This window comes from Raphanus sativus, chromosome 4, assembly GCF_000801105.2.
Source record: "Raphanus sativus cultivar WK10039 chromosome 4, ASM80110v3, whole genome shotgun sequence".
Taxonomy (NCBI): domain Eukaryota; kingdom Viridiplantae; phylum Streptophyta; class Magnoliopsida; order Brassicales; family Brassicaceae; genus Raphanus; species Raphanus sativus.
The window spans coordinates 20,940,487-20,967,231 of NC_079514.1; the positions used below are offsets into that span (position 1 = coordinate 20,940,487).

General features: G+C 33.4%; 1 protein-coding gene and 3 long non-coding RNA genes across 9 annotated transcripts; 2 read left to right on the forward strand and 2 right to left on the reverse strand.

The window, feature by feature from the left end:
• Positions 1–283: 283 nt before the first annotated feature.
• LOC130511609 (uncharacterized) lies at positions 284–1,249 on the forward strand. Its single transcript, XR_008945106.1, has 3 exons — positions 284–403; positions 821–924; positions 1,011–1,249. It is a non-coding gene; the product is annotated as an uncharacterized LOC130511609 (long non-coding RNA).
• Positions 1,250–2,837: 1,588 nt separating this feature from the next.
• On the forward strand, positions 2,838–22,363 carry LOC108853782 (uncharacterized). 4 transcript variants are annotated; one of them, XR_008944382.1, is made up of 4 exons: positions 2,838–2,975; positions 9,126–9,265; positions 9,528–9,609; positions 22,220–22,363. It is a non-coding gene; the product is annotated as an uncharacterized LOC108853782 (long non-coding RNA). The 4 variants fall into 4 exon arrangements; XR_008944383.1 differs by lacking the exon at positions 22,220–22,363 and adding an exon at positions 18,533–18,663; XR_008944381.1 differs by lacking the exon at positions 22,220–22,363 and adding an exon at positions 18,501–18,627.
• LOC108814854 (uncharacterized) lies at positions 9,622–13,366 on the reverse strand. Of its 3 annotated transcripts, XR_008944378.1 has the most exons (9): positions 12,316–13,366; positions 11,979–12,246; positions 11,789–11,885; positions 11,576–11,700; positions 11,409–11,493; positions 10,921–11,312; positions 10,706–10,829; positions 10,397–10,612; positions 9,622–10,296 (listed from the first exon to the last, which is right to left on the reverse strand). XR_008944378.1 is itself a non-coding variant. In XM_057007209.1 (3 exons), exons 1-3 carry the CDS (start codon positions 12,460–12,462, stop codon positions 11,839–11,841), a joined length of 462 nt encoding a protein of 153 aa, XP_056863189.1. In that variant the 5' UTR covers positions 12,463–13,366; the 3' UTR covers positions 11,718–11,838. The 3 variants fall into 3 exon arrangements, 1 of the variants encoding a protein (XP_056863189.1); XR_008944377.1 differs by lacking the exons at positions 9,622–10,296; positions 10,397–10,612; positions 10,706–10,829; positions 10,921–11,312; positions 11,409–11,493 and having other exon boundaries at positions 11,505–11,700; XM_057007209.1 differs by lacking the exons at positions 9,622–10,296; positions 10,397–10,612; positions 10,706–10,829; ... (1 more) ...; positions 11,409–11,493; positions 11,576–11,700 and having other exon boundaries at positions 11,718–11,885.
• On the reverse strand, positions 16,617–26,627 carry LOC130510667 (uncharacterized). Its single transcript, XR_008944379.1, has 4 exons — positions 25,962–26,627; positions 22,257–22,409; positions 16,851–16,889; positions 16,617–16,760 (listed from the first exon to the last, which is right to left on the reverse strand). It is a non-coding gene; the product is annotated as an uncharacterized LOC130510667 (long non-coding RNA).
• Between the last annotated feature and the right edge of the window lie 118 nt (positions 26,628–26,745).

The following is a 26,745-nucleotide window of genomic DNA, read 5'->3' on the forward strand; positions in this document are numbered from 1 at the left end:
AACCTAGTCTATCATACAATAGTTATCCTTTGGACTAACTAGGCCTGGGATTCCGAACCGAACTGAATGGTCCGAACCGAGCCGAACCGGAATTTGTGTCATTCGGTTATTGTTCGGTTATGAGCAACAAACCGATCGGAGGATGTTGTAAATATGTTTGGTTATCACCTCGGTTCGGTTCGGTTCGTGAATTCCGACCGGTTAACCGAAGTTAAACCTAGCTATATAAATCACTAACTAAACGTATAATGTCGGCAAACCTAAATCTAATTCACATTTCTCTCTCTCTCTCTCTCTCTCTCTCTCTCTCTCTCTCTCTCGAACCCGATCCTCTTCTGTCTTCTTCGTCGGAATCTAACATCATTGTGTTTTCTTCATCTGATTCTCACGTTCCGACCATGAGGTAAGTTCTTCTTTCTCATTCCCTATGTCTGTGTCGTTTTCAGTTTGGGATTTGGGCTTGAGATCATTTTGGGATCTAGGTTTTCTGTCAAAATCAGTTAGGTGTTTAGGATTAGAGTCAAAGGAAGGGTCGATTAGCAGTGACAGTCTCTCATAAGTTTTTTTTTTAGAGTTTGGGATGGATTTAAGATTAAGGGTTTCAGTCAAAATCGATTAGGGGTTTAAGATTTGGAGCAAAGGAAGAGTTCGGTATGATAGTATATCATGTGATTTGTTTATCGATTTTCACTCTCAGTTTTGGGATGGATTTGAGATTTAGGTTTTATTATAAATCGATTTGGGATTTAGCCTTTTAGTGTCTTGGGTTAGTGTTGATACTCTCTTTATTCTTTAACTTGAATTTCTTCATCTTACGTAGATGTTAGATGTTAGGTTGTGAAGACAGAAGACAACAAGTAGCTACTTAGAGACGGCAATGAATCACGAGCAAATACAACTGGTGGAAACATTAGAGCTTTAGAGGTAATGGTATATATCTTTTAACTGGTATGTCTTTTGTGCATTTTTGTTATGTCTTATAACTGATTTTTTACTGCAATAAGTTTCAGGTTCGAGTGCGAGACTAAGGGAGTTGATGGCATCATGTTTCTGTTTTTTTTGGTCCATCATTATGATTTCTTCTGGTCCCTCATTGTGTATTTTAGACATTCTCAGTGTTTTTTTGAAACTATGTGAATCTATGCCTCTTTGAATGTTTGCTAGTTGCAAATAGCCATAGATTCTGAATCTTTTCTCTTTTGTTATGAGTTATGATGATAGGGAAAAATATGAAAATTATATGTTTTTATTGGACTGATTCAACGCTGATGTTTTTGTAATTTTTCAGGTGATAACCGAAATAAACCGGAAAAACGAGAACAACCGAAAATAACCAAAAATACCCGAGAAAAAAATTGTTTTTTTGGTAAACCATTGAATAATTCGGTTATTTTCGGAAATAAATTGAAAACCGAATAAAAATGATTTCCAAACCGAACCGAACCGAATTCAATTTCGGTTTTCTTCGGAATTAGTTTTCAAAATTCCGGTTAACCAAAAACCGAAAATTAGGTTCGGTTTGATTTCGGAAAACCGAAAACGCAGGCCTAGGACTAACTACCATACACATAGCCACCTAATGAATTATCATCAATTTGCATTGCTCCCATGAATTTTATCTTGCCAAATGACGAATGTCCTTTGGGTTTATCGCCATCCGCATAGACAAAATTCATGATCTCCAATTAATTCAATTCCATTTAAAAATTATCTCAAGAGAGCCCACTTTGGCGGGATGCTCAGATAATTCTAACTTGAATTAATGGAAACATTCGATTAATAATATTCCTTAATTTTAACCTTATTGTGATTATACCTTAATCCACACTAAACCATGCTTCATAATAACATAATTTAATCCTCATTTTCGGAGTCAGAAGCAGTTACCATAAACTTCCGCAATATTTAAACCGAAATATGGGCCAGTACAGATGGTTAGAGTGTAGGGAGGACACTCAAACAACCAGGAATCAAACCTACTATTTTACTGTTTTATGATTCTATTTCTGAATTATGTATTGGGCTTTTAATTAAACAAGTCAATCTATTTTAACCTTATAATAGAATACTAGGTGACCGACCCGCACCCTGTGCGGGTATAAAAATATTGTATAATATCGATTGAGTTCAAATGTAGGAGAATGTGGAACAAGTGAAAGTTTCAATGCTGAGACATGATTTGCACAAATCTCCAAGATGCAGTAGGGGTGGAATTCTTTACTTTTTCGGTTCGGTTGGTTTGTTTAGTTTGATTTTAATATTTTTTCAACTGAAGTAAACCATATTTAGTCTGGTTCGGTGTGGTTTATGTCCAGTTTAGTTTATATTCGGTTCGGTTTGTTTTTTTTATCGGTTTAATTAGGCTCTTTGTCGGTTAATTTTTTAAAAGAAAAATGATGTTTTAAGACATAAATTATGTACACATAAACTATGTGAACTAAATTCAATATAAAAATGAAACAAAAACTAAAAAAGTCACAAAAAGTATATAAGAATTAAAAAAATGAATGTTAACTAAAGTAAAAAAAATCAACATCATTAGTATGTTTTTAATAAAAGTTAACTAATAAAAAAACAAATGTAAGAAAAATATACAGGAAATAGTGATGTATTAAAAAATGTGATAAAAATCTCATAGGTATCACAATCCCATAGAAACCTGAAAAGAAAATGTGATAAATGTTTTAACTATAGTCTCTTCAACATTTTAGGATCATAGATTCTCCGACTAACATATGATGCTTGCTTCGCTTTCATGACTGCGTTTTGATATCTTACTTTATAAGTTTTAGTTGTTGATCTCGCATGATGATTTATTAACATATATAGAGAAGACAGGCGAAACAACAGGAGAGAGGACAGGCGAGATATATAGAGAAGACCAGGGAGAGACATGTTGAAGGAGAAGGACTATCAAGTAGCAGTAAGCAAGATGAAAAAGAAGAGAACAGACAGAACGACAGAGTTCTATTACAGTTAGTAATTACTGATCTAATGTAGTTATTTCGTAAGTTGAAAAAAATAGGACAGTATAGAATAAGATATTAGATTACGGAACCTTAGTTTTAGTTAAGATGTTTGATAGAAAATCCATGTCTCATTAGAATAATATCAGTCTTATTGAAATGAAACCCAAAAGATAAAAAAACTGTTATTTGCGTGATAAAAAAAAATAATTTAGTGAACCAGCAAGCATTCATCCACCACCAATAACATGTGATATCTGTAATATTCAATAGGGGAAAATCATTTTAGTAGAGCCAATAGTTAATCAAACCAAAATATATATATATGTAATATTTTTAAGGTTGAGAATAGACATACTGTATTACCTCATCTGTTAAAGGTTGTCGAAAATATTTTTGAAGACCACATTCTTAGTTTTTTTCTGTGGTTTGCCATCTTCATCTAAAATCAGAATTTTCAACCCCTTTTTCGAAGTTACTCTAGAAACAGCAACATATAACTGACCATGTGAAAAGACGGGTCTTGGTAGATAAAGACGTACTTGAGATAGTGATTGTCCTTGACTTTTGTTAATTGTGATTGCGAAAGCCACAGCAAGAGGCAGTTGCCTTCTCCTCATTTTGAAAGGCAATCTAGTGTCAGAAGGGGTTATTAGCAATCTAGGAATATCAACTATCTCTCCAACCCTCTCTCCTGTTATAATCCTAGCTTGAACCATAAAATCCATTAGCTGAGTGATCTGCAGTCTCGTCCCATTCATTAAACCATCAGTAGGAGCTATGTTTCTCAGAACCATAACAGGACAACCAACCTTTAGTCTAAGACTGTGGTTTGGTAAACCAGGAACCTTAATTGTATTTAGAAAATCAGCACTAAGGGCTTCATTGTTCGCAGCACTTGTATCAGATGGATCAATGCTATCAGCACTGTTATAAGTTTTTTCCTCACCTGAAATGGAAAACATATTTTTAGTGAATAAAAGTAAAACACAAAGAAAGTGAAATCAAAAGATTAAAATAGCGAAATTTACCTTCTAGATTGTCCAACATATATTCATTGACTCTATAAACATCCTCGTTAGTTGGACAGAGGATAGCTCTCTCTTGAAAAAATCTGGCCTCTTTCTTTTCATGCAATGAAGCTGCGGCACCATAAATCTCTTTGCAGATTGCTTCTATAGGATCATTACAGTCTGTAATCAAAAATTCAGATGGAATTTCTATCTCTGCCTCCCCATCATTAGGCTCTGAAAGTTTACCATCACCAACTTTTAATATCCACTCTGAAAATTCTTTAAGATCATTTGCCTCTGCTGGTGACAATCCTGCTGATAGCAATCTCATATTCTTCGAGAGCTTAAGCACTTTGCAGTGGTTCCAAAGATAGGATGAGTTAAGTGAGGCCATAACTATTTCAGCTCTACCAGCACCATTAATAACAGGCAATACCTGCCTAAAATCACCTCCAAAAACGATAACCTTTCCTCCGAATGGCTGTGTGTCGTGTTTCCCAACAATATCAGATAAACTTCTATCCAAAGCCTCAAAACAATGCTTGCTCATCATAGGCGCTTCATCCCAGATAATAAGTGATGATGCTTTCACTAAATTAGCTTGGTCACTTCAATGCTTCATAGTACATGAAGAAAAATCGTCTGGGTTCAGAGGAATACCGAATCTGGAATGAGCTGTCCGACCACCTGGCAACAACAATGATGCAATGCCGCTCGAAGCCACGTTTAGAACAATATCTCCTCTAGATCTGATAGCTGCAGAAAGCAATTTCCATTGAAAAGTTTTCCCTGTTCCACCAAAACCACTAACAAAAAACATTCCACCATCTCTTTTATTAACAGCTTGCAGAATCTCGTCATATATCTTTTTTTGCTCACAAGTCATTTTCGGAAGATCTTCTCGAAGAGTGTCGAACAAAACGGAACGCTCATAACTCCGTTCGTCAAGCACCAAGACATTTTCATCATGGATACTTGTCATAGGCAGTTTAGGCATAGAAGTAAATTTTGCGAGAGAAGTTCCTGATCGTTTCATGATTTTTTCAATCTCAAGTAAAGCATACTTCTTTTTGTCGTCATCACTCAGCACCAGACCTACAATAGATATGAAAAAGGCAGGAAAAAAAAATTATAAGTTTCAAACGAAAATACATGTACCTAAATTGAACAATCTCTGCTAAAACTAAAAATATACCTGGTCTATTAAAATTCCTTCTCCTAGAGTGCTCGATATCCTCTGACAAAAACATCCAAGTGTTTTCCCATACTGACTCCGGCTTAGATAAAGTGTTACTCACAAGCATCATAACAAAAACTTTCCGCAGCTCGCTTGCTGTGCTCTCAAAACTTCTTCTTACTATGTCATCAATGTACTCCTGATCATCGTCTAATAACCCACGAGCATAACATGCTTCTTTGTAGCTCGGATAGAGAACATCTTGGTATGTTTTAATGTCCTCATAACTGGTGGGTCCTCTGACAACATTCAACAATACACGCAAGTAATAAGCATCTTCCTGGTTCCTAGGAGCATAGTTAATCCTACCCAAAGCAAATCTACGTTTCCTCCTGTTGAACTTCTTTGACTTTTTGTCGTAAGTATAGAAGTTAGGGATCTGAGCATAGGTCAATGTTCTTGCGTAGGAGTCAATCTTGTTCAACTCAAACCTAGCTAAGAACATTGTATTTTCAATGAGTTTCCGGGTGACAACTGCTTTCAATTTGTCTTTCCCTCTGAATGTAATATTTTGCTTTCCAAGGAGATGGAAACTAAGCTTCTCAACAGGAGTTGATCGATAGTGAATAGGAAAAGCCAATACTCTCCATGTTCCTTCACATGTGGAAACATATCTGAAAAACAAAATAGTGAGATAAAATCGCAGCTCCCCATAAATCTGTAGGTAAAGAAGAACGATTGCTAATAATTATTACCTGCAATCGAAGAACTCCTTCAATTCATTCCCTTTCTTCTCAAGCTTTTCATTAGTAATTTCAACGTCTCCTAACTCACTCGCAACAATGTGGTCTGGGGGTTCAACAGCAACTGTGACACGGTCATGTCCTTTATTAATGTATTTGAATAAGTATTTTATAGACCCAACTTGGTTGCACCACTCGACGTTGATATGAGCTCTGTAAAGAACAGACAATTTCCGGTTATAAGGGATGACATGCCGATTATCACATCTGACTCCATTCTTCATAACAAAATTCTCTAACTGCTCACGCCTCCTGTAAACCGGAAATCCTTCTTTAGTAATAGTGGTCTTCTCAGCAAATGATTTAGGATATGACTTAGAGCAACGCCCATTCTCCATACATGGAGAATTAGTATTAGCTCGTCCACATGGACCATGAATCATCATATCCTTAATGACCTCATAGAGTTCTGGTTCTTCTTTCTTGTTAGGAATCTCTGCAGAAATGATGTCGTCAATATCATTTGTTGTAAGCTTCTTTACCTTCTTCATGAATAAGAGAATGTGAGCATGTGGTAAACCCCGTTTCTGAAATTCAATTGGGTACATTGCTGTGGAAAATAAAACTTATTAGTAATAATTTATATAAATGCAAACGTATGGAGTACAATTTAAATTTTAAGATCAGAGATGTTTAACTTACATGACTGTGTCTCTCCCAGAATATTTTTTTTTGGTCAGAGTATCCATCAATGAATCAAGTTTGATCTTGAAAATCCTACATATAATGTCTGATCTGTCTTCAGCCTTTAGCTTCCTCGCTTTAACATATCTTGTGATCTCTGGCCATTTGGGATTACATGTGAAAGTGATGAAAAAATCAGGGAATCCAAAATGCTTACATATTGCCATAGCGTCCAAGTAGCAATTCTTCATATATCTAGGACTTCCTACAAATGAAGCTGGTAATGTAAACTCAGATCCTTGGTCATTCATATCCACTTTGCCTTTGTTCTCAGACTCTTTAATGGAATCATAACTATCTGATCGCAAAGAAGGCTGGTATAACTTCAAATATCGCAAACGATTAGCCTCAATCTTTGTGAAGGCATCCACCACAAACTGCTGAAATAGCCTTCTAGAATGTAGGAGAGCATGAGACTCATTCTTACGCTCATGCAGACGAAAAGCAAACCATTGCCTCATACTGATATTAGGCTTCTTATGTTTTTTCGTCTTTGCTGTTGCTCCTTTCTTAATGCCAAGTCTGAATCCATCTTCACCATATGTAAACAAAAGAGGATATTGAAGGGCAAGATAAGAAGCATGAATCTCGTTTATTCTTAGGAGTTTTCCAGAATTATGTTGTAGAACAATATCCCTTATGTCCATATCAAGACTAAAATCTCCAGGAATCAGCGCAGCAACCTCTGAAGCCGTGGGTGTGTCATAAGTCCTTCCGTCCTTTAACCTCTCACTAACAATCCTCATATGAAAAGAATTTTCAGGATATGTGTTGAACCGGTCCCGTGCAGATCTAAACTTTTTAACATATGGATTGACTTCATTCAACATCTTCATCAAAGTCTCAATAATATCTTTTTTGAGCTGATCTTTTCTCTTCACCTGAAATTTCTGTTTACCAGAGCTGCAATATATTTTAAACAGAATCTTATTAGTCATCGAATCTAAAAAAAAGCACAGGAATTTAAATTAAAATTGTACCTTAAACATTTTGCTCTGTTTTCAACTTCATTCTCGGTGTCAACAATATATAACTGTCCAAACTTTGGTTCACCTCCATCAGGTGGTGTGATACCCTTACCCAATAAATGGTAATTTTCTCCTTGAAGTTGAAACATATCAGGGCCCCTACCTTTTTTCAGAGACCTTTCTACTCTTCCACCAAGAGAAGTGAAGGAAAAAACCATATTGTAGGGTCTTATATGTTTCTGAAAATGTCTGCTTCTTGGATCATCCCCTTGCAAGAGATTTTTTAGAACTGATGGTGGTTCCTTCAACAAAGGCAATTGCACCTGTCCTTCCATACAACATAATGAAAATGTAGGATTCTTCTGATTTATCCGCTTGTTAAGTCGTTCTCCATACCACATGATAGCACCACAATGAGAACAGTTGTAGTCTGGATCACCTTCATCTAAGTAGTCTACACATTTCACATAAAAATTGAAACATGTAAATAAGCCAAAATATGAACATAAAACGTGTTATTAACTAAACAAATACACAGAATCAATACCGTTTTCAGTAAAAGACTTTTTGTTAGATGGTTTTGGTGCCTTAACAACCCCAACAGTGCAACATGAGTTAGGTGCCACTCTCTCTGTCTCGTTTGGCTCAACCGACTGCTCAAAATCCTTAGGATCATCTAAATCAGAATCCTCATTTTCTGTGTCAGTATTTTCTAGAGAAGAACAGTCGAACACTTGGTGGCTATCTGTATCAATCCCTGCGAGAAAAGAACAACAAATTATTACTAAAGTTGAAAACAGTTTAACAACGTAGTAAATTTGGCAGAAATTTGGCTACCTCCAAACAGATCAGTTCCTATTAATCCATCTTCTTCTTCCATGGACTGAGCTGACTCATCAAATGTAGATGACGATGAACTAGTTTTTTGTTCCCGCAGATGTGCAATATTAGTAATGTCTTTCAGTACATTACTTGAACTTCTGTTCCGATGGAATCCCTTAGTTTTTGCGGATTTGAAACTCTTCTTGTGTAGATCCTCTGTTATAATAGTAAAGAATGTTGAAATGAGTCTCAAAAATGAACAGGTTAGACATAATCTAAAGTAATAAACCAAACAAACACTAACTTGATAATGAGGTTAAGCAACTGCTAAACACCAGGGTGTCATTCACTTGGTCTTTTATATTTTCGATACCTTAGAAACATTCCAAAATAAAATAAAAAATTTTATAGGAATTGATTATTTTTCATTTGAAAGTAAATAGTTCCTTTTAGATGAATCACTTACCAAGGATACATCTTCTTTTATTTAAAGGTGTTTGTGGTGAAAGCTTGCTTATTTGTTGATGTGGAGGAATAGTGTAGCTTGGAACTTTGCGATTCTCTATAGTTTCGAACAATCTATAGTAAATAGAATTTAAAGGAATCGGCTGATATGATATAGGATTAGAAAAACTCTGAATCTCTTCAAGGGACGTCATATCACTTAATGATGCTGTTCTTTTTTTTGGCAGTGTCAGATCCTTTTTGGACGTCTCCTCTCTTACGATTCATCAGTTGATACAAAGGATGTAGATATGTTCCTTGTACGACCAGAGTGAAAAAGAATTGTGGGAAAAAAGAGTTAGCTTACGATGAGATTTCAATGAGAGAGGTAATCTCCTATTTTTCGGTATGTAACTTGAGATTCACAAAATATCGTTTGCTTAAAAATTTAGGAAACTACTTTTACTCCTTCAGTTTAATTAGGAATTCTTTTATTTAAACATCTGTAACATTAATTGTTCAATATATGACATTTATAGTGGAAATGCATAATCTTTTATGTCGATTGTATTCCCTTTTTTATAGTAAATATAGTTCTAAAGGGGTTTATTTTTTCTACTAATCATATTAATTATTGGATTTTCTTACAGATTGAGCAGATTCAGCGTCGAGCGGGCCAATCAACTCTTTATAATTCGGAGCAGATTCAGCAAATCATACTCTTTTAGACAGGTTCACCTTATAAACTTTTACTTTAGAACTATATGACTTGATTGGCTAGTTATGTGGTTTTATCACTATATGAGTTGATTGGCTAGTTAGGTTGTTGTGTGAACTGAATAAGACTTTACATTAGAAATAAGTAATTACAATATAGTAGTTGATTTAAAGTAGGAATTAAATGGAGAAAGTTATAGGATGGATGTAAGTTTTAATTTTTTTTAATGCAATTGAAATAAACCCAGCGTATTATAAATATAGAAAATTCAAAAAACAGAAACAGAAAACATCAAACAAAAACCACCTCCTCAAATTTATAGTAGGAATACAATCGACAAAAAATATAGGATGGATGCAAGTTTTAAAATTTTTTAGGCAATCGAAAAAAACCCAACTTATTATTAAATATAGGAAATTCAAAAAACCGAAACAGAAAACATAAAAAAAAAACCTTCTAAAAATTAAAGTACGAAATAAATCATAGCATAACAAAAAATTGAAACATAAGGGGAATGAGTTTAATCTCGGAAATGAAACTTGATCTTGAGCCTAATCAGCCTTGGTCTTCTCTTGTTTGATTATCTTGGTGCAGTGTTTCTTGGAAGTAGATGTTAGGTCCTGTAGGTCACAATCACCCTATTTGCGCTTCGTTATAGGTGTTGGACACTCATCATTGGAAAGTTGATCCAACATCATGACCTAAATCCATTGACAATTAGGAGTATTATCATTTAAAGTTACGATAACGCACACAGTAATTGAACAGGATGATAAAAATTTGATAAAAAGATACACTTACAGATCCAGATGACATGGTAGAAGAAGTTGTGAGCATTTCCGAATTTGTTTGAGAGTCAGATTCGATAGTAAAAACTTTATCTCCAGAACAAACCTCTAAAACAACAAAAGTGTCTGATCCATTTGTGACATTGTCTGAGTTTATGGAAATCCCAAAACAGAAAGACTTTCCGACCAAACTCAGAATAGGTTCTGGTAGGATGTCTGGATCTTCAATCTGATATAAAGTAGCCATACATGGGGGTTTCAGTCCGAAAATTATACTGTGGAAGAAAATAAATGTAAAACACAACTTCGTATTAAACTATACCTCCTCATAAGAGCCATCCCATAATTCTTCAGCATCCACTCCAACGATGGACTTACCAACTGAGCCTAGTAACATCAGATTACATGTTGCAGAGTCATCTTTCACCACCAAATGTAGCTTGAATCTACAAAACCAAAATTCAGGATATAGTTAGTATACTTGGAAAAAAAAATGTGAACTATATAGAATTAGTTAAAGTAAATAGCATCACTTACTTTGGTCCGACATTACTGATATTAGAACGACATTGTTCACACCGAAACAAAGGCTTGTCTTTTTTGGTCATACTCCCATAGTCAACTTTAGGAATCTTTTGGACTCGTTTTTGGTGCCGGTTACAACCAATGTAAAACCAAGACCAATCTGTATCTATTGATTCAATAGTACATATGATTTTGCAAATCTCCACCTATATTTTGTATAAAATTAGAACCGACCTAAAATAAAATAATTAAATTCTGGAAAGGGATAATGAACCTGATTGGCCTCAGCGAGTTCCTCAATAGTTTTGATCTCAGTATCATTCCAGTTATACAAAAAAAATTTACCATCCTTCTTTCCAGATGGTTTTTTGACCAGAGCAACAGAGAGATCATCATTTGACAGCCTTGAATGCATTAAGATTAGTAAATTAGCTTATGTTTAAAAAATAGTTATATAAGAAAGGCAGGCAATAATATAAAAATCATAACAGAAAAAGAACCTTTCAATTAAATTAGTAACTTCGGGGATCATTGCATTCAAGAACAGCCTTGAAGCATCAAAAGCATTAGTGATTTGCACCTCTCCTATTAATCAATAAACATAAGCTTTGAATTAGAACAACTAAAAGAAAATAATCTCGAAATCCTATAGAAGTCAAAAAAATACCTCTGAATTCCTTGATTTTGGCAAACCTGATCAAACAAATAATCGTTTGATCTTTGTCATCCCCAGAAAACGGTTCGAGTTGCTCGGCATATGTTCCCCAGAGACAGCATGCGAGATTTTTTCCTCTAAAAATATCAAAACATGTTGTTTAGTAAACAAAGTAAGCAGAATAAAGTGTAAAAGCTAAGGGGAAAAAAAACTCAGAAAACAAACTCTGCATCAACTAAGCGAAACTGAACCCGCTTTCTATCTTCCCCGCCAACTTATACAGTATGTACATCACCAAGTTCATGAATTCTTCCTATCACATCTGACAGATCAAAAAGATAAACATAGGTAAGTACTGATGTCAACTAACAGAAAAGTTTTTAAACAATATAAATATAACAGATATCGAGATTACCTATGAGAAACGCTTGTTTTTTAACGTCAGCATTTTCAATTTCTTCATAATTAGCAACAGAGAGGAAAATTCTATCATCATTTAAATCAGATCTTGATAGCACAGCGTCTTCTGCTATAACCATCTTGTACTTGTAGTTGGTAGTTCGATATTGACCACCAGCTGCAGTGATGGTAATGTGTTCAATAACACCCCATGAATCTATTGGTAAGACACGTTGAATTCGTTGCATCAGACTGCGTTTTCTAGTAGCATGAATCTTGTTACCCTAAAAAGAACAAAGTCATATTAGATAGATTTGTGACATTATAAATACAATGAAAAGAACAAAACTTACCCATTGATCTGCTAAGACCATCTCAAAAGTATCACCGGAATAAGTTGTGGTTTGCTTCCATGAATGTAAACATTTCACTTGAACTCTCCATTTGTCTTTGAATGGCCTGAGTTTTGTGAGAGGAACAAAGGTCGTCATATGTGACATGTTTAGGTTTTGTGTTTTCTTTGATATGATATGGAGAATAGATGATATATATAGGAGGCGATGGAAAATGGGATCACGTTAGGTTAAACCATATTAATTAGATAGTATATTACGGTAGTTTTAATTTAAATGCAGAATAAATTGCGAAATCTTTGTAAAATTAGTTAATATACATTGATTAGTTAGTATCTTTTAGGAAAAACAGAATATTCGAGATTTAGAGATATACAAAACTTGGTTAGCAAGTATTTTTTAAAACATTTCGCAAGTTTACAATATCTTTTATAAATGCCGATTGTGTACAATTAGGAAAAAGATATTTTCATTTCATTTGCTTATTAATTATCGGATTCGATAGGAGTAGTTTTAGGAATGTTTTGTATTATTGTTTGTCAAGTGTGTTTAATTAGGTACGATTTTGGTTTGATATTATTTTTAAAAAATATTTGACTTTGCAAACAAAAATCTAAATCATACAATAATACCTTAATTAAATTTAAATTATCGGATTCGATAGGAGTAGTTTTAGGAATGTTTTGTATTATTGTTTGCCAAGTCTGTTTAATTAGGTACGATTTTGGTTTGATATTATTTTAAAAATATATTTGAACGATTTGGGCCATTTACGATTTCTAAGCCCAAAGCTTGGGTCATTAATGTGAACGATATTTGATTAAAAAAAAAGAAGGAAGGAAAACGACAGAGTTTGATAAAATAGCAGTGGCATAGGTTAGTAATTTTTGTGCAACATTAGGGGTAGTTTCATTTTTGTACTCCTGCTTTAATAGTTTAGATTATTAAATGTAATAGATTTAAAAATATATTCAAATATATTAAAGAAAATAAGAACTTGTGCAAGGTATGTATAATTAAAATAAGGTAAGTTGTTAAAAGGAATTAAAAATTTTGAAATTTTTTTAAATTTGTATTGTCATATCAATAACTTGCGCAATAATCATATTTTTAAAAAATAAGGTAAGACATTTAATACGAATTATTAAATATAATAGATTTAAAAATATATTCAAATAGATTGAAGAAAGTAACAATGGATGCAAGGTAGTATAATTAAAATAAGGTAAGTCATTAAAAGGAATTAACAAATTTGATAAATTTAATAATCAAATAAATTAGATACGTTTACATGCGCAAGAAATGTATATTCTCAATAAGGAAACATTATATTGGCTCCTCTTTGTTTATATTAAATGTTGTTTCTATTTTCTTAATTTTTAGAAATTTCTAAATAATCTTAAATTGAATGCGGATTTTTGGTCGGTAAATATTTAATCCTTCTTTTTTTGGTGGGTAAATATTTAATATATTTTTCTTTAATACACTTATATAATATTTATGCGGATTTCACAATTATACATACACACAATAATTTATTAATCCTTTAATTCTTAAATAGCCTATATGTAGTATTTTAAAAAAAAATATTTTCTATCAATAATTTATTTAAATGTTTTCTTTACGATAATGTATTTAAATGTTTTATACAAAGGATAAGAAATAATTACTAATTTTAAACATATTTTAGTATAATATGTATGTGTGTTTTTCTATCAATAATTATATAAAGGATAAGACACTAATTTTTAACTCTATTTCTTACCACTCTCATTCGCAGGTTGAATACCAAATTATATTTTATACTAAAATTTAAATATATATATATATATATACTAATATTTTAAATAGTTAGTATATATAATTTATAATAATGTTCTAAAGAGTATAATATATATATACGTACTAATTCTAGGAATGAAAGTGTTTGGAAGCCTAGATTTAATAGGTTATAGGTTAACTCTAGAATGAGAGTGTTTGGAAGCCTAGATTAAGTGGTTCTCGATTTATTCTTCTCTGCTGATTTGAAAATAAATCAAAAAGAAATTAGAAAAAAAGAAACCAATAGAATTAAGGGGGGTGTATTGAATTATTGATTTTAGAGTGTTTTGGTTTTGTTTAAAAATCCCCTGTTATTCAACTAATGATTTCTATTTTTTTTCTCAAATCTTGTGTTATTGAATATGACATTTATCTAAAGTCATCACAAATCACTTACAATTCACTATTATTCAATTAACAATTTACAAAAACTAAATCAAATCTACTGTTATTGAAAGACAAACTATTCTGGAACAAAAAATCTAACAAAAGGATTTGAAGCAACGAAATCTATGATTTTTAGTCAAAACTAGCGTAATACAAATCACACCTCTATACCTGTTATTTGACAAAACCCAGAAGCAATATAAAAAATTTGCCAAAGAAATCGATGATCCATATTTCAAGTGCTACGACTCCACCACAATCTCTCACAAACCAGTGTCTACACCAGAAAATTTCCCTCTATACCTCTATGTTGACCTGAACTTCGACAACGTCTCCGCACTTTTGCTTTCTCGCAAGCACGACAGTGACGATGAAGCTTCTGCCACCTTCGTCGATTCCTTATCATGGTTCTCGAAACACGTTGCTTCAACTCTCAAAAGCTTTAGGAAGTATTCTGTGAGAGTACTGCTCCAAATATGCAAGCTAAAGTAGTAGATCGGATATGTGTTCTGATTGAACAGAGAAGAAGGACTTCTCGAAGAACACGTTGCTTTAACTTTCAAAAGCTTTATGGGCTGTTCTTTACAAAAATAAATAAATATGTTAGGCTTCTTTTTTGTTTACATTTTTTTTTATTAGGATTAGATAGGTATATTATGTGTATATCTATGTGTATAAGATCAGTAACATGGGGGTGGGGAGAGGCTTGCAAAACTGAGGATAGGATACGTGCATCAATCACTCTTTTATTTATCAAAGTGAGTATTCTTTTCAGTTTACTTTTGTTTCAGACTAGTTTCATTATTTTGTGTACTTGTCATGAATCTGAATGATGTTTGTCTATGAGTTTGAGTCTTTCACGGTCAATTTAGAACTTGACAATTCACTATTTGTTATAAAGACTATAGATTAGTTAGTTTAGTTTTTTTTAATTTCTATGGTGTTATATGACTAGTTGCCTTCTGAAAAATGTGAGATCCTAAAGACATAAAAGGTAAATGTCAATACCATTCATGGTTTGAACATGTGCACAAGTTGTTATTGATGTTACTAGTGGAAGCCATCAATCAAGGTTTTTGTGATGCCAATGGTAAATTCAACAAATTGATGGTGGAATCCAGAATACTAACAATTCTACAACAACAACTTGGATCTACAAAAACCTATGGCCACTATAAAATAGGATGAAGATCTTGAAGTCTAGTACCAAAGCCTTGCAGTTTTTATTGTTGCAGATCTGGTTTTGGGTGGAACTCTGAAACGAAAAGAAAAACAGAGCAGATGATGAAGTATTGAATGTGTATCTATATGTGAATGTGAAACTGAAGAGATAAAGACGATAACAAAACACTGCAACTGGACAGAATGCAGTGGGACTGAGTGATTCTAAGAGGCCTATCAATTTGAAGAAAGCGAGAAGACAAATGATAATGACTTTGTCGGTGTGATAGATGATGCAGAAGGAATAATATACGAGCAACCATTTGAATATCATGTTCTTAAATAATTGAACAAATAGATTAGTAATATCAAATGATCTAAAGCACTCTGAAATTTAAGATAAAATCTCACCAAAATCGTTTTTTATTTTTGTAAATCTCACCCATATAAATGAGATTTTAGTTCAAATCTCTTCAAACTCTAGTTTTTCTCAAATCCAATCAAACTATGAAAATCCACAATTCAATACACCCCCCCCCCCTAAGAGAATTAATTCGATAGTGGCTTGTATGAGTACCACGTAAGCAGAAATCACTAAAGTGACTTCTCTTTTAATGTATAGGGGGATGTCTGGTTAATTAAACCCACAAGTCCACTTTAATAAGATAACTAGATTCTGACCCGCCCCTAAAAGGGCGGGTGTATTTTTTGTTTCAAAATTTCATAGAAGTCTAATTTTTTAAATTTGTGGGTTTTCAGTCATGTTTGTGTTTTACTTTGTATAATATTTCTCTTAAATGATTAATAAGAGATTTTAATGATTGTATTAAAATTGTTGGACCACACTTATATCAATAGATCATGTTTCTGTTTTAGTAGAATAGATATCACATCTAATAAATATCTTTTAGTCGAATAACCTATTTAAAACCCGCTAAACTAAAACTCACCATCCTTACCATCTAGAGTAACAATTAAGCAAAGAACACAATGCATAGAAGTTCCATTACTTTTCAATATTTTCTCAATCTCCAATATGGCTCCTTTATTTTTCTCAGCATCGCTTAGACATAATCCTGTAAAAATAAAGGATGATTGTTAACAACTCAATTTGTGTTATCTAACAAAAGCTTATCAATTGACGAAATAAAGGATACAAAAACAACCTGGTAGGTTAATATTTTTTCTCTGCCAATATATGTCTTCTGAAAGAAACTCCCATGTGTTAGTAATCTAAATTTACTTTCAAAAACATAAAATATCTTTATAAATTTAGTTTCTGAAAGAAACTCCCATCCTCTGCCTAGATTTTTTCTCTGCCTATATATTTTTATAAATAATACTTTCCATAATAATATGAACTTAAATAGTTTTAGTAATCTTAAATTTACTTTCAAAAATATACTTTGTAGGTCATAAATTTAAATTTAGTATATTGGCCACACACTTAGGTACCAAATAGGAGTTCAATATTTGTTGTTTGTTGCCATATATGTAAACCATAAAATAGGAGTTTAAGTGTTTGTGCAAGAAAACTACGTTTTTTTAACAGGTAGGTGGTTATATTTTTTTAAGATGCATTTATATTTTATGTGACGCAGTTATATTTTAGATGTAGTTATACTTTTAAGTTGGATTAAACCTATATCAACTGATCATGTTTCTGATTTGATAAAATATATATAGGTTGTAATTAGAATTGGGTTTCTGTAAAAATCAGTTAAAAGAAATAGGTATGTGTTTTGCTCGTAAGAAGCAACGGACATATCAATATACGATTTAGTTATATATGTATTATTACTATTATATAAGGATACATAGAATTGGTAAAAAGAAAATAGACAAACGCAAAAATTACACACAATATTCAGCTGTGTGGGTCGTTCAAAATAAAAGTTATAGAAAGAAGTGGGCCAATATATATTGGAACTAAAGAATAGTTAAACAATATATATTGAAATGGGCATGGTTAGTTAGTTTCCTTAAGTAGGTCATTTGCATATTTTGATTCAGTTATATAAAACACTTGGACTGAACTAATATCAATTGGTCATGTGTCTAATTTAATAGTATTGATAACTTATTTTAAATAGTAAACCCAACAAACCAAAAGAAAGGCCCAAAATAAATAGATAACTATTTACATGGTTTTGAATGGAAAGTGTGTTAACTAAATGACACCTCTCCACAAATGTCTACACCAAATGAAAGAAAATTTTACTCTCTAATACACATTTTCACTTTTGAACTACACTTGAAGATACTTTCTACATGTCACACCCTTTTTCTATGTGATTTATCCTTCTTACCTCTCAAGCCACATGTACAGATTTCTAAACTATTCTTAACTAGTCTCAACTCAATATACTGTCCTCACATTCACACAAAAATAAAATAACAGTTAAAAATACAACCCGTTGTTTAATCTCTTTCTTATCAAATTTCAGACTTACCAGCGAGTAGAAAACTAGAAAATTTAACAGAGGAAGATGAAATTTCTATGCGTAGATGTTTCATAGGTAACAAATCTATGGGTTTTATTAAAGCTTAGGTTTTATAAAACAGCTTTATCAGAATCATAATCTTTTGCTTCTTACGCTTCTTTCTGTTATTGATTTGACCAATTAAAAAAAGAAACTGGTTAGAAGATTATTCAAATTGGGTAAGTGTTTGAGAATTCGTTTTTGAATTGGCATCCACAAAGTGCAAACTATGAAAGATTCCATGGCTAGCTTTTTGGATATTTCAATTTTGATTATGTTAATAATTTAAGTATACCTCTGTAATTAAGCTTGCTCTTTTGTCTGGTTTTTCAGTTTTTACCCAAAAAATGGTTCTTTTTCTGTAGCATTCCACATTCTTTCTAAATTTGTTGAGATAAGATTGCAACTTTCGACTCCGTTTGAGATAAGATTTCGACTTTCCGACTCCGTTCCAGCTTCGGTGGCGGTGAACGGAGATCTCCATAGAGCCTCCAATGGTGATTTCTTCATATTTACAAAGAAGGTCCCTAAACGTCTGATTAGTTTCAATTGTGCCTGAAACCTTTAAATCATACCGGAAGGTCCTTATTAAGCAATCTCTAACTTTTAATTTTGCACTTTAAACCTTCCTCATAATTGTATAGTGGTGACTCGTCTTCTGATTTTTTTCAAATCGGTTACAAACTTTGGATATGCAAAAATGATCTCATGAATTAACCTCAAACTGTCAATTGTGCAATTTAACCCATATGATATGCAAATGAATACACTAAATATGCAATCTAAATGATCAAATTAACTAAAAAATTAACTAAAAAAATAGTTTAAAACATTAAAATCATAAAAATTCATGTTATAAGAAAAAAAGAACGGAAATATATAAACTTTCTCCACGAAAACCTATCCACAAAACTTAGTCCACAAAATATTTGCATTTTTTTTATCCACGATATATGTATCCACATTTTATCCACATTTTATTTATGTATAATTTTCATATTTTTCTATCCATAATATATATGTCCACAATGTATGTGTCCACGTTTTATTTATGCATAAATATTCTGTTTTTATATTTTTCTATCCACAACATATATGCCCACAATTTATATGTACACAATTCAAAACATAATTATATAATAAATTTAAATTAAAAATTAAAAAATATTAAAATATGTAGATATGAGTATCAAAATAAAAAGAAAAAAATAAACTTTTATTCAGTCATTAAATGTTAATGTACATAATAGATAATGAAATAATAAGGAACTGAATATGATGTCTGCGAAATTTAAAAAATTATTAACAAACAAATAAAATAAATAAATATGTATATATATTTACCTAACCGTTGGATTATATTCATTTAGTTTATATTAGCGTTTATATTGGTCCACATATACTAATATGATTACTTTCTCTTTGCATTCTAAGTACTCACGACATCATCTTAGATTAGTCAAGAGCTTTTTAGTCTATAATTCATTTACCGTACAAACAAAGTGCCTTCCCAACACATTGTGCCCTTTTATGTTAAGAAACAAAAATGTGTCTTATTATGTAAGACACCCGCAAATGACACTTGTTTAACTTGTGTTCAACCTTACGACACATACACAACATATGTCTTCACTAAATGACACATGTCAAGCACTCACAAATAATTATTTATTTATTAAATTCGTTTTAAAATAATTACCAAAAATGTCATTATCTTCAATCTTTAGCTAAAAACCTATTCTAACATGAAATCAAGCTTTTTTGAGATTTTAGTTCCGAAAATCATGCATAATAAACCTTATAAATCATAATAAAGCAAAATTTTAACTTTAATCATGATTCTTATGCACAATAATTAATAAAAAATCAAACTTTAAATTCATGAGTTTAATAAATGACTAAAATCAAATCATATGAGCATATGCAACCATATACACATAGTAGTAGATTCTGATACTACTTGATAGATTTTAACTATACATGGAGGTGGTATCTCTTCCATATTCCAATAGGCCCCTTGATCTAATAGTGTATATGATTAGCACTAAAAATATGAAAGCATGAAAACTTACTTGAATTCATCTTACAAGAAGATGATATGTAGATGGTCTTCTAGCTCTTCGTATCTGAAAATACCCTCTACCAAGAGATGGGAGCTTGTGTAGAGAATAGAGAAAGCATGCTTTATGAGAGTGAGAGAGAATCCTTATGTTTTGTCTAGCCAAATGACAAAAGCCTTCAATTTTATGAACTTTTTTAAAACAAATTCATAATCTCATCTCTCTATCTTATATATTTCCCCTCTTTATGGTATATATTAAACCGAATATATATACCTTCATTATATGTGAGCTAGGGACCACAACCAAATCAGTAAACCGTAACTTAACCGGTCTAAAAGCATTGTCATTTAATTCAGTCCATTAGAGCATCATTATAGGTTTGTCCTAAGCAAAGCCCTTAAAGAGAAAAAAGCGGGGACCGAGAAAAAAAGAGAATGGGAAAGCCCTTATTTAAGGGCTGCCCTTAATCTCTACCGAACAAAAAAAAACACAAAGCCCTTAGTTAAAGGAGAGATAGAAAGAACACCAATAATGATGGTCTTATAGAATACTAGGGGAAGTCCGCGCTACGCGCGGGATTTGATGAATCGGTTTGTTTAAAAAACATAATTTTGTATTAAGTTGTGTATGAGTATGCTTCTGTTGTGTACACCAAATTTTACTTATATAACTAAAAATTTCAAATACTTACTATTGTTGTTGTTCTAAACCTGAATTATAAGATTTTCTGTTTACTAAGTTTTATGAATACATTTATATTTGTTAATTTAATTGTAATTATATTTGTTTTTTGTGTTAAAAGTTTGGTTATACATTCTTTGTTTAGATATTAGAAGATTAAGCGTCAAACTCATTGTTAACCAAATTTATATAGATAGATTCTTTTGTTTAAAATGAGCAATGCAAATTTTTGTTCATATAAGTATTAAGCGATTAAGTGTTAAAGTATATGATAGTTACGATTATTTGATTGAAGCAATGTTAGATCTTATATTTTCCAAACTAATTTTTGAGTAATAGTTATATTGATTATATAATAATTATAACTTATGCTTTTCGTAATTACGAAAAAACAAAATATGTGATTCACTCTGTTTCTCAGCATGAGTTTTAATTAAACTAAAAAATATCATAATACTTTTTTAAATGAAATTGTATTTATTTTAGAAACTTATGAATATTTATTAATTTTTAGTTATCTAATTTAGTTTTGGTTAGATAAATTAAATTTCTTGAGTTAATGTTTTTTTATTGGTCTAGGTTTGGTAAAACGTTAAAAATAATGTAAATTGATTTGTCTTTTTTTGTTCTTATTAACTTGCTCTATTTATTTTTACATTTTATGTATTTTTTTAATTTATGTATTTACATTAAATTTATTTGATGGTTACAATTTAAATTAAATTCAAGTTAATTAACTAAATTTTCATTTCTTTTATATATATATATTTTTTTTTGACTGATTTTTTTTTTAATTTTCTGATTTTGATTATGTATTAATAACTGATTATGGTTTTCAATATTTTCTAATAAATTTTTATATGGTTAAAATTTGGTAACAGAAAAGAAGAATAAGATTGTCTTCTCCTTTTTGTTACCTTGAAGTTGATGAACCAGGCAAAAATATTTTGTTTTCTATTTTGTTTTTATGAAGGGTTTTTATTTATTTTTGGAATTTTAAATTAAATTATGTAGTTGTTGCTAAGTTAACATATGTTGTTAGAATGATGAGTGCAAAACAATTGGTCGAAAACCAAAGAACTACTTACAAAAACTTTTTATTAATAGATTTGATTTAAAAACTAAAGTGATAAAAAGATATGAGATAGTTTTTTAATTCTGAAAAATTTGTACTGATGTGTTAAAACCTAGGCAGCTGACATAGTAAATCTTTTAATATATGGCTCATATGAAAATTAACTATCTTTTAGGCTAAAAATCATTGCCAGCTTTCAATTATTTACTCACGAAAGTCATTCCAAATTGTAGTCAAACCTCACCAATATTATAACTGGTTGAAGCATACCTCGATCCAGATCCTTAAACCGGTCACCAGTTGCTTCCATGTAAACAGGTTCAAATGGTTGTCTTTCTCCCACGTGAAAGATTTGCAAGCCCATGTTCACCGAGTTAGCTAATAATTGAACCAACCAAACCATCTTCGACGCACCAAGAAACCCTTGTAATAAAAAATCCGGTTAAATTGGTTTCCAGTTTTTTTTTTTTGTGACACAAATTGGTTTCCAGTAAACCAATAAAACTATATAAATCGTAAAGCGGTCTAGGCCGGACTCTTTTCAAGCAAAGCATTGAAACGACACTGCCCCCAGCTTTTTTTTGTAAAATAATAATATAAAAAAATCCCATCTGCGGATAGGACTATTTTTTTTTTGCTAAATGCTCCGAGAAGACTTTGAACGAAGCGTAATTAGATTCACAACGATCAGATTTACAATCCGGGTCGACCCGTTTTCCTGAAACCCAGAAGCTTGGAAGTGCTACTCAGAATCGATTCAGTAACATTAATCTCCAAGTGCAACAGTCTAGGAAAACACATCCTCTGTACTGATAAGAAATTGATGATCACTGATAAGATCAGAGGTTGATCTTATCTGTGTGACAGAAATAGGGGGAGAATCGACGAAGAGTTTAGGGAGAAGAAGAAGATAGAGAGAAAAGAAGTTAGGGATTTACCCAAATATGTTTATGATCGTTTTTCGATCAAATGTTTACAAAGAACAACTGCAACATATAAAGAGAAAGTAGAAAATATGTCTTGGGCTTCATTTAATTCCTCTCCTTCCGAGACCCACTAACTGCCCATCTGAGTACTTATCAATACTCCCCGGTTGAAACAACCTTGTCCACAAGGTTGAGCTGAGATTTTGTGTTAGTTGCAGATCCACTCATCTTTTGAGAACAATTGCCATCAATAAGAAACTCCTGCAACCTGCAACTGTACTTTTCAACTCGTATTACAGCTCCTGGCCATTTCTTCATCATCAGGTTCTCATTAAGGCCAAAATGCAACAACCAACCCATCACGTACCAAAACCAGCATTCTAATTTGTCTGAAAAGAGTTCTGGCGGTCTTGGGAGATGGAACATCAATCCAATAGCTACTAAACAGCTTGTTCCAACCCTTCTGCCGACATTAACCAGATTGTTGATGTGTAGTAGTACCGTCGCGATAATTTTTGCATCGCATAACATCTCTGACGTAACGTCCGTAACTCCTTTTCTCGTAAACAACTCCAGCCACGAGTTAGCAAAACTCGTTTCCATACCCTGTTCCATCTTAAGCAAGCCGCAACTTATGTTTAAAATGACTATCTGAACCTTCTCGAGGCTAACCCCACCAGGATCCCATTCAGGACAATTCACAGGCTCAGATTCTTCATTCCTCTGCGGACATAGATACAAAAGCTTCACAACCGCATCACAAATTGCTTTCCTCATTACCCAGCAGGCAAAATCAGTGACAAACTCCTCACCCACACCTTTGTATGATGCAACAAGCACTTCCACCGAAATGATGCTGTAAATAACCTCGTACACTTGTGACCAGGTCATGTCGTTTGAACTTGATGTAGCTCGAGTTGCGTTCTGCACTTCTCCGACTTCTGGCTTGATTGACCTCCAACGCCTATACCTCACTATGAACAGACTCAGCTCCGGTGGTCTTGGTGACTGAGATGTTACATATGTAACGACTGAAGGTAGCAACAGAGTGCTCTTGTAACTGTGTTGTCGCTTTATCATCTTCTGGTCATAGATCATCTTTCTGCCCGGTAGAAGAACAGCCTTGTCCTCAAGGCCCAAGAAGCCAAAAACTGAAAATGTGATCACACTTTCTCCATTGAGGAAGGGAGCCACTGCACCTCGTATAACTTTCATCTCCGTTAAGCTATCACCAACGAAACTCCATAAAGGTTCTGGAAGCTTCTTCATATACTGAACCTGTTTATCAGAATCTCCACCAGGCTCCCAAACTTGAACAGCCAAAAAAATCTCAGAGACTTGTCTCCCACAAAAATTCTTCACTAGCCTCCAAGTCTGTTTCTTCACACACGTAGAGAAGCTGAAATTGTCAGTTCCACTTCCACGTTGCCATCCTGTATCCGCCACACAAATTTCAAACGCCAACTCACTAAAGGAACTAACTGAATCATGTTCTTGCTCCATAGTTACTGCCTCTGCGCCATTAACCAAAATTTTCTCTGAGTGAGAGCTTTTGAGAAGCTCTAGCAGTCTCTTGGCAGACTCAGCTTGACCTGGATCCCAGTCATGTATCTCCAGAGACGGATCCAATTCCTCACCACAGTTCAATGAATGCTTGAGTTTTGTCTCCTTACCGCCAGCATCTTCTGAAACTTCTTCACAATTCCCAAACAACATAGACAAACACAGGCTACTGTCATCACCACTATACTTAAACTGAAAATCAAAACCCCTTTTGCGCTTCCTGACCTTGTAACATCTGACAGTACCAGGCCTTGTGTATTTGGATCCTCTTCTGTGAAGCGACTCTGACTTTCCCATCTTGAAAGGTTCTCCACCTTGTGTAACCTTCTCAGCTGTCATTTTACTTCCTTGGTGAAGTATATCCTTGAACCGAACCTTATGAAACCCTCGTTTGCCCCACTTTTGATGAACATGAGAGAGTTTAATCCGATTCTTATACTTGCTCGTCTCCATTGACGTTACCTCCTGTAAAGACTCCATCGCGGCATCAAGATCATCATGTTCTAGTGCTGTAACCTCCTCAGCGAAAAGAAAATGGTCTCCTATCCACATATCCACACGACAATCTATATCCTTAGGATCAAGAGAAGTAAACTCATACCGGAAGAGATAAGTCTCTCGCTTCACTCCTGTATCTACTATCTGCCTTTTAACCACACAGATCTTCGTACAGCTTTTTGGGTCTCTAAAACTTGGAGAGTCTAGGAACATTCCCCAGCTCTTACAAGCTTGAGCAAGCTTCACCTGAGCAGTTCTCTTCTTCTGATGGTATTGTTTCTTCATTCCCACACTCTTCACACCCAATCGCAGACAGCTTGTTGATATCTCTGGTTTTTGTGTAACCGATGGATCACTGTTTTCCCTCATCAGCCATCTTTTCCGTCTCTTAAGCCTAGCCTTGTGGTAGGTTAGCTTGATCGGAATCCTTCTGAACCTGATACCTCCGTTGGGCTTGAGATCTTCAAACCTTTTAGGGATGAAAGCGTTATAAGGATGAGATTCACCATACGGCCGCTTCCGCCGCTTCCGATACTCCTCACGGAACTCCTCATGCAGTCTCTGACTGTCCATTCGAAGCTCCTCACGAAGCTTTCGATCCACATCCATCTGTTTCCATGATTGCAGTAACTTCTCGAACTCATCACTGAAAGGCATTTTTTTTTTTTTTTTTTTTTTTTAAATTAAGACTCTCAAGGTCGAGAGGAACTTGAGCTCTGATACCAATGATAAGATCAGAGGTTGATCTTATCTGTGTGACAGAAATAGGGGGAGAATCGACGAAGAGTTTAGGGAGAAGAAGAAGATAGAGAGAAAAGAAGTTAGGGATTTACCCAAATATGTTTATGATCGTTTTTCGATCAAATGTTTACAAAGAACAACTGCAACATATAAAGAGAAAGTAGAAAATATATGTCTTGGGCTTCATTTAATTCCTCTCCTTCCGAGACCCACTAACTGCCCATCTGAGTACTTATCAATCACTTACCTGATTTTTGATATCCATATTATCTTGGCTCTGAACAAACCAAAGCTTCTTCTCGGACACCACCACAACCGTTTCTCTCTCTGTCTCCTCAAAATCCCATCTGCCGCAGCCAGATCTCCATTCAGCAACACAATCCTCGCCGTCCTGGTTTCTTCCTCGACCTTAAACATCTTTCATGTGTTGCTCTCACCACCAAGACCAGCAAGAGTTATCCTTCGATGTTGTACAAAATCACGTTCAAACTGAAATCGCAAAAGCTTGCGTCCGCGTCAGCCACCACCGGCTGCGAGTTAGATAACGACGATCTGGAAAAGATCGAAGATACGGAGTCATGATCCACTTTCCAGATAAAGTTTTTGGCTGAGTTGGTGACGTAAGCATTCCCCTTGTAATCAACCGCCAAGCCATTGTCGAGGGTCTTGTATGTAAAAGAAGTAGTATGGTTGAATCAAGTGAAGCAGTGAGATTCCCAGTAGTCTACATCCTTATTTATAGTTGAAGAAATTAGGGACATACGATTGAAATGAGAAAAGAGAAAACTAAAACCAAACGTCGTGGAAGACCTTGAATTCGAGAATTAACAGTGAAACTTAATGATGAAATTTCAATGACGACGGAAAAGTTACATCTCATTTATAGTCGGTGGAATTTAGAGGATCTGACCTGACGTCCGTATAAAAATGTTTAGGTTAGATTTTATAATTCATGTGAATTTGGGCTTTTTCATTTAGATGCAATAACTTATGTGGCCCAAATAGCTGCAGTTATTATAACCCAAGGACTA

Coding starts and splice junctions, on each gene's coding strand:
- LOC108814854 (XM_057007209.1), bottom strand. CDS start 12,462: ATGTCACATATGACGACCTTTGTTCCTCTCACAAAACTCAGGCCATTC. Junction 12,247..12,315: donor TGGTCTTAGCAGATCAATGG/GTAAGTTTTGTT, acceptor TGTTCTTTTTAG/GGTAACAAGATTCATGCTAC. Junction 11,886..11,978: donor AAAACAAGCGTTTCTCATAG/GTAATCTCGATA, acceptor TTGATCTGTCAG/ATGTGATAGGAAGAATTCAT.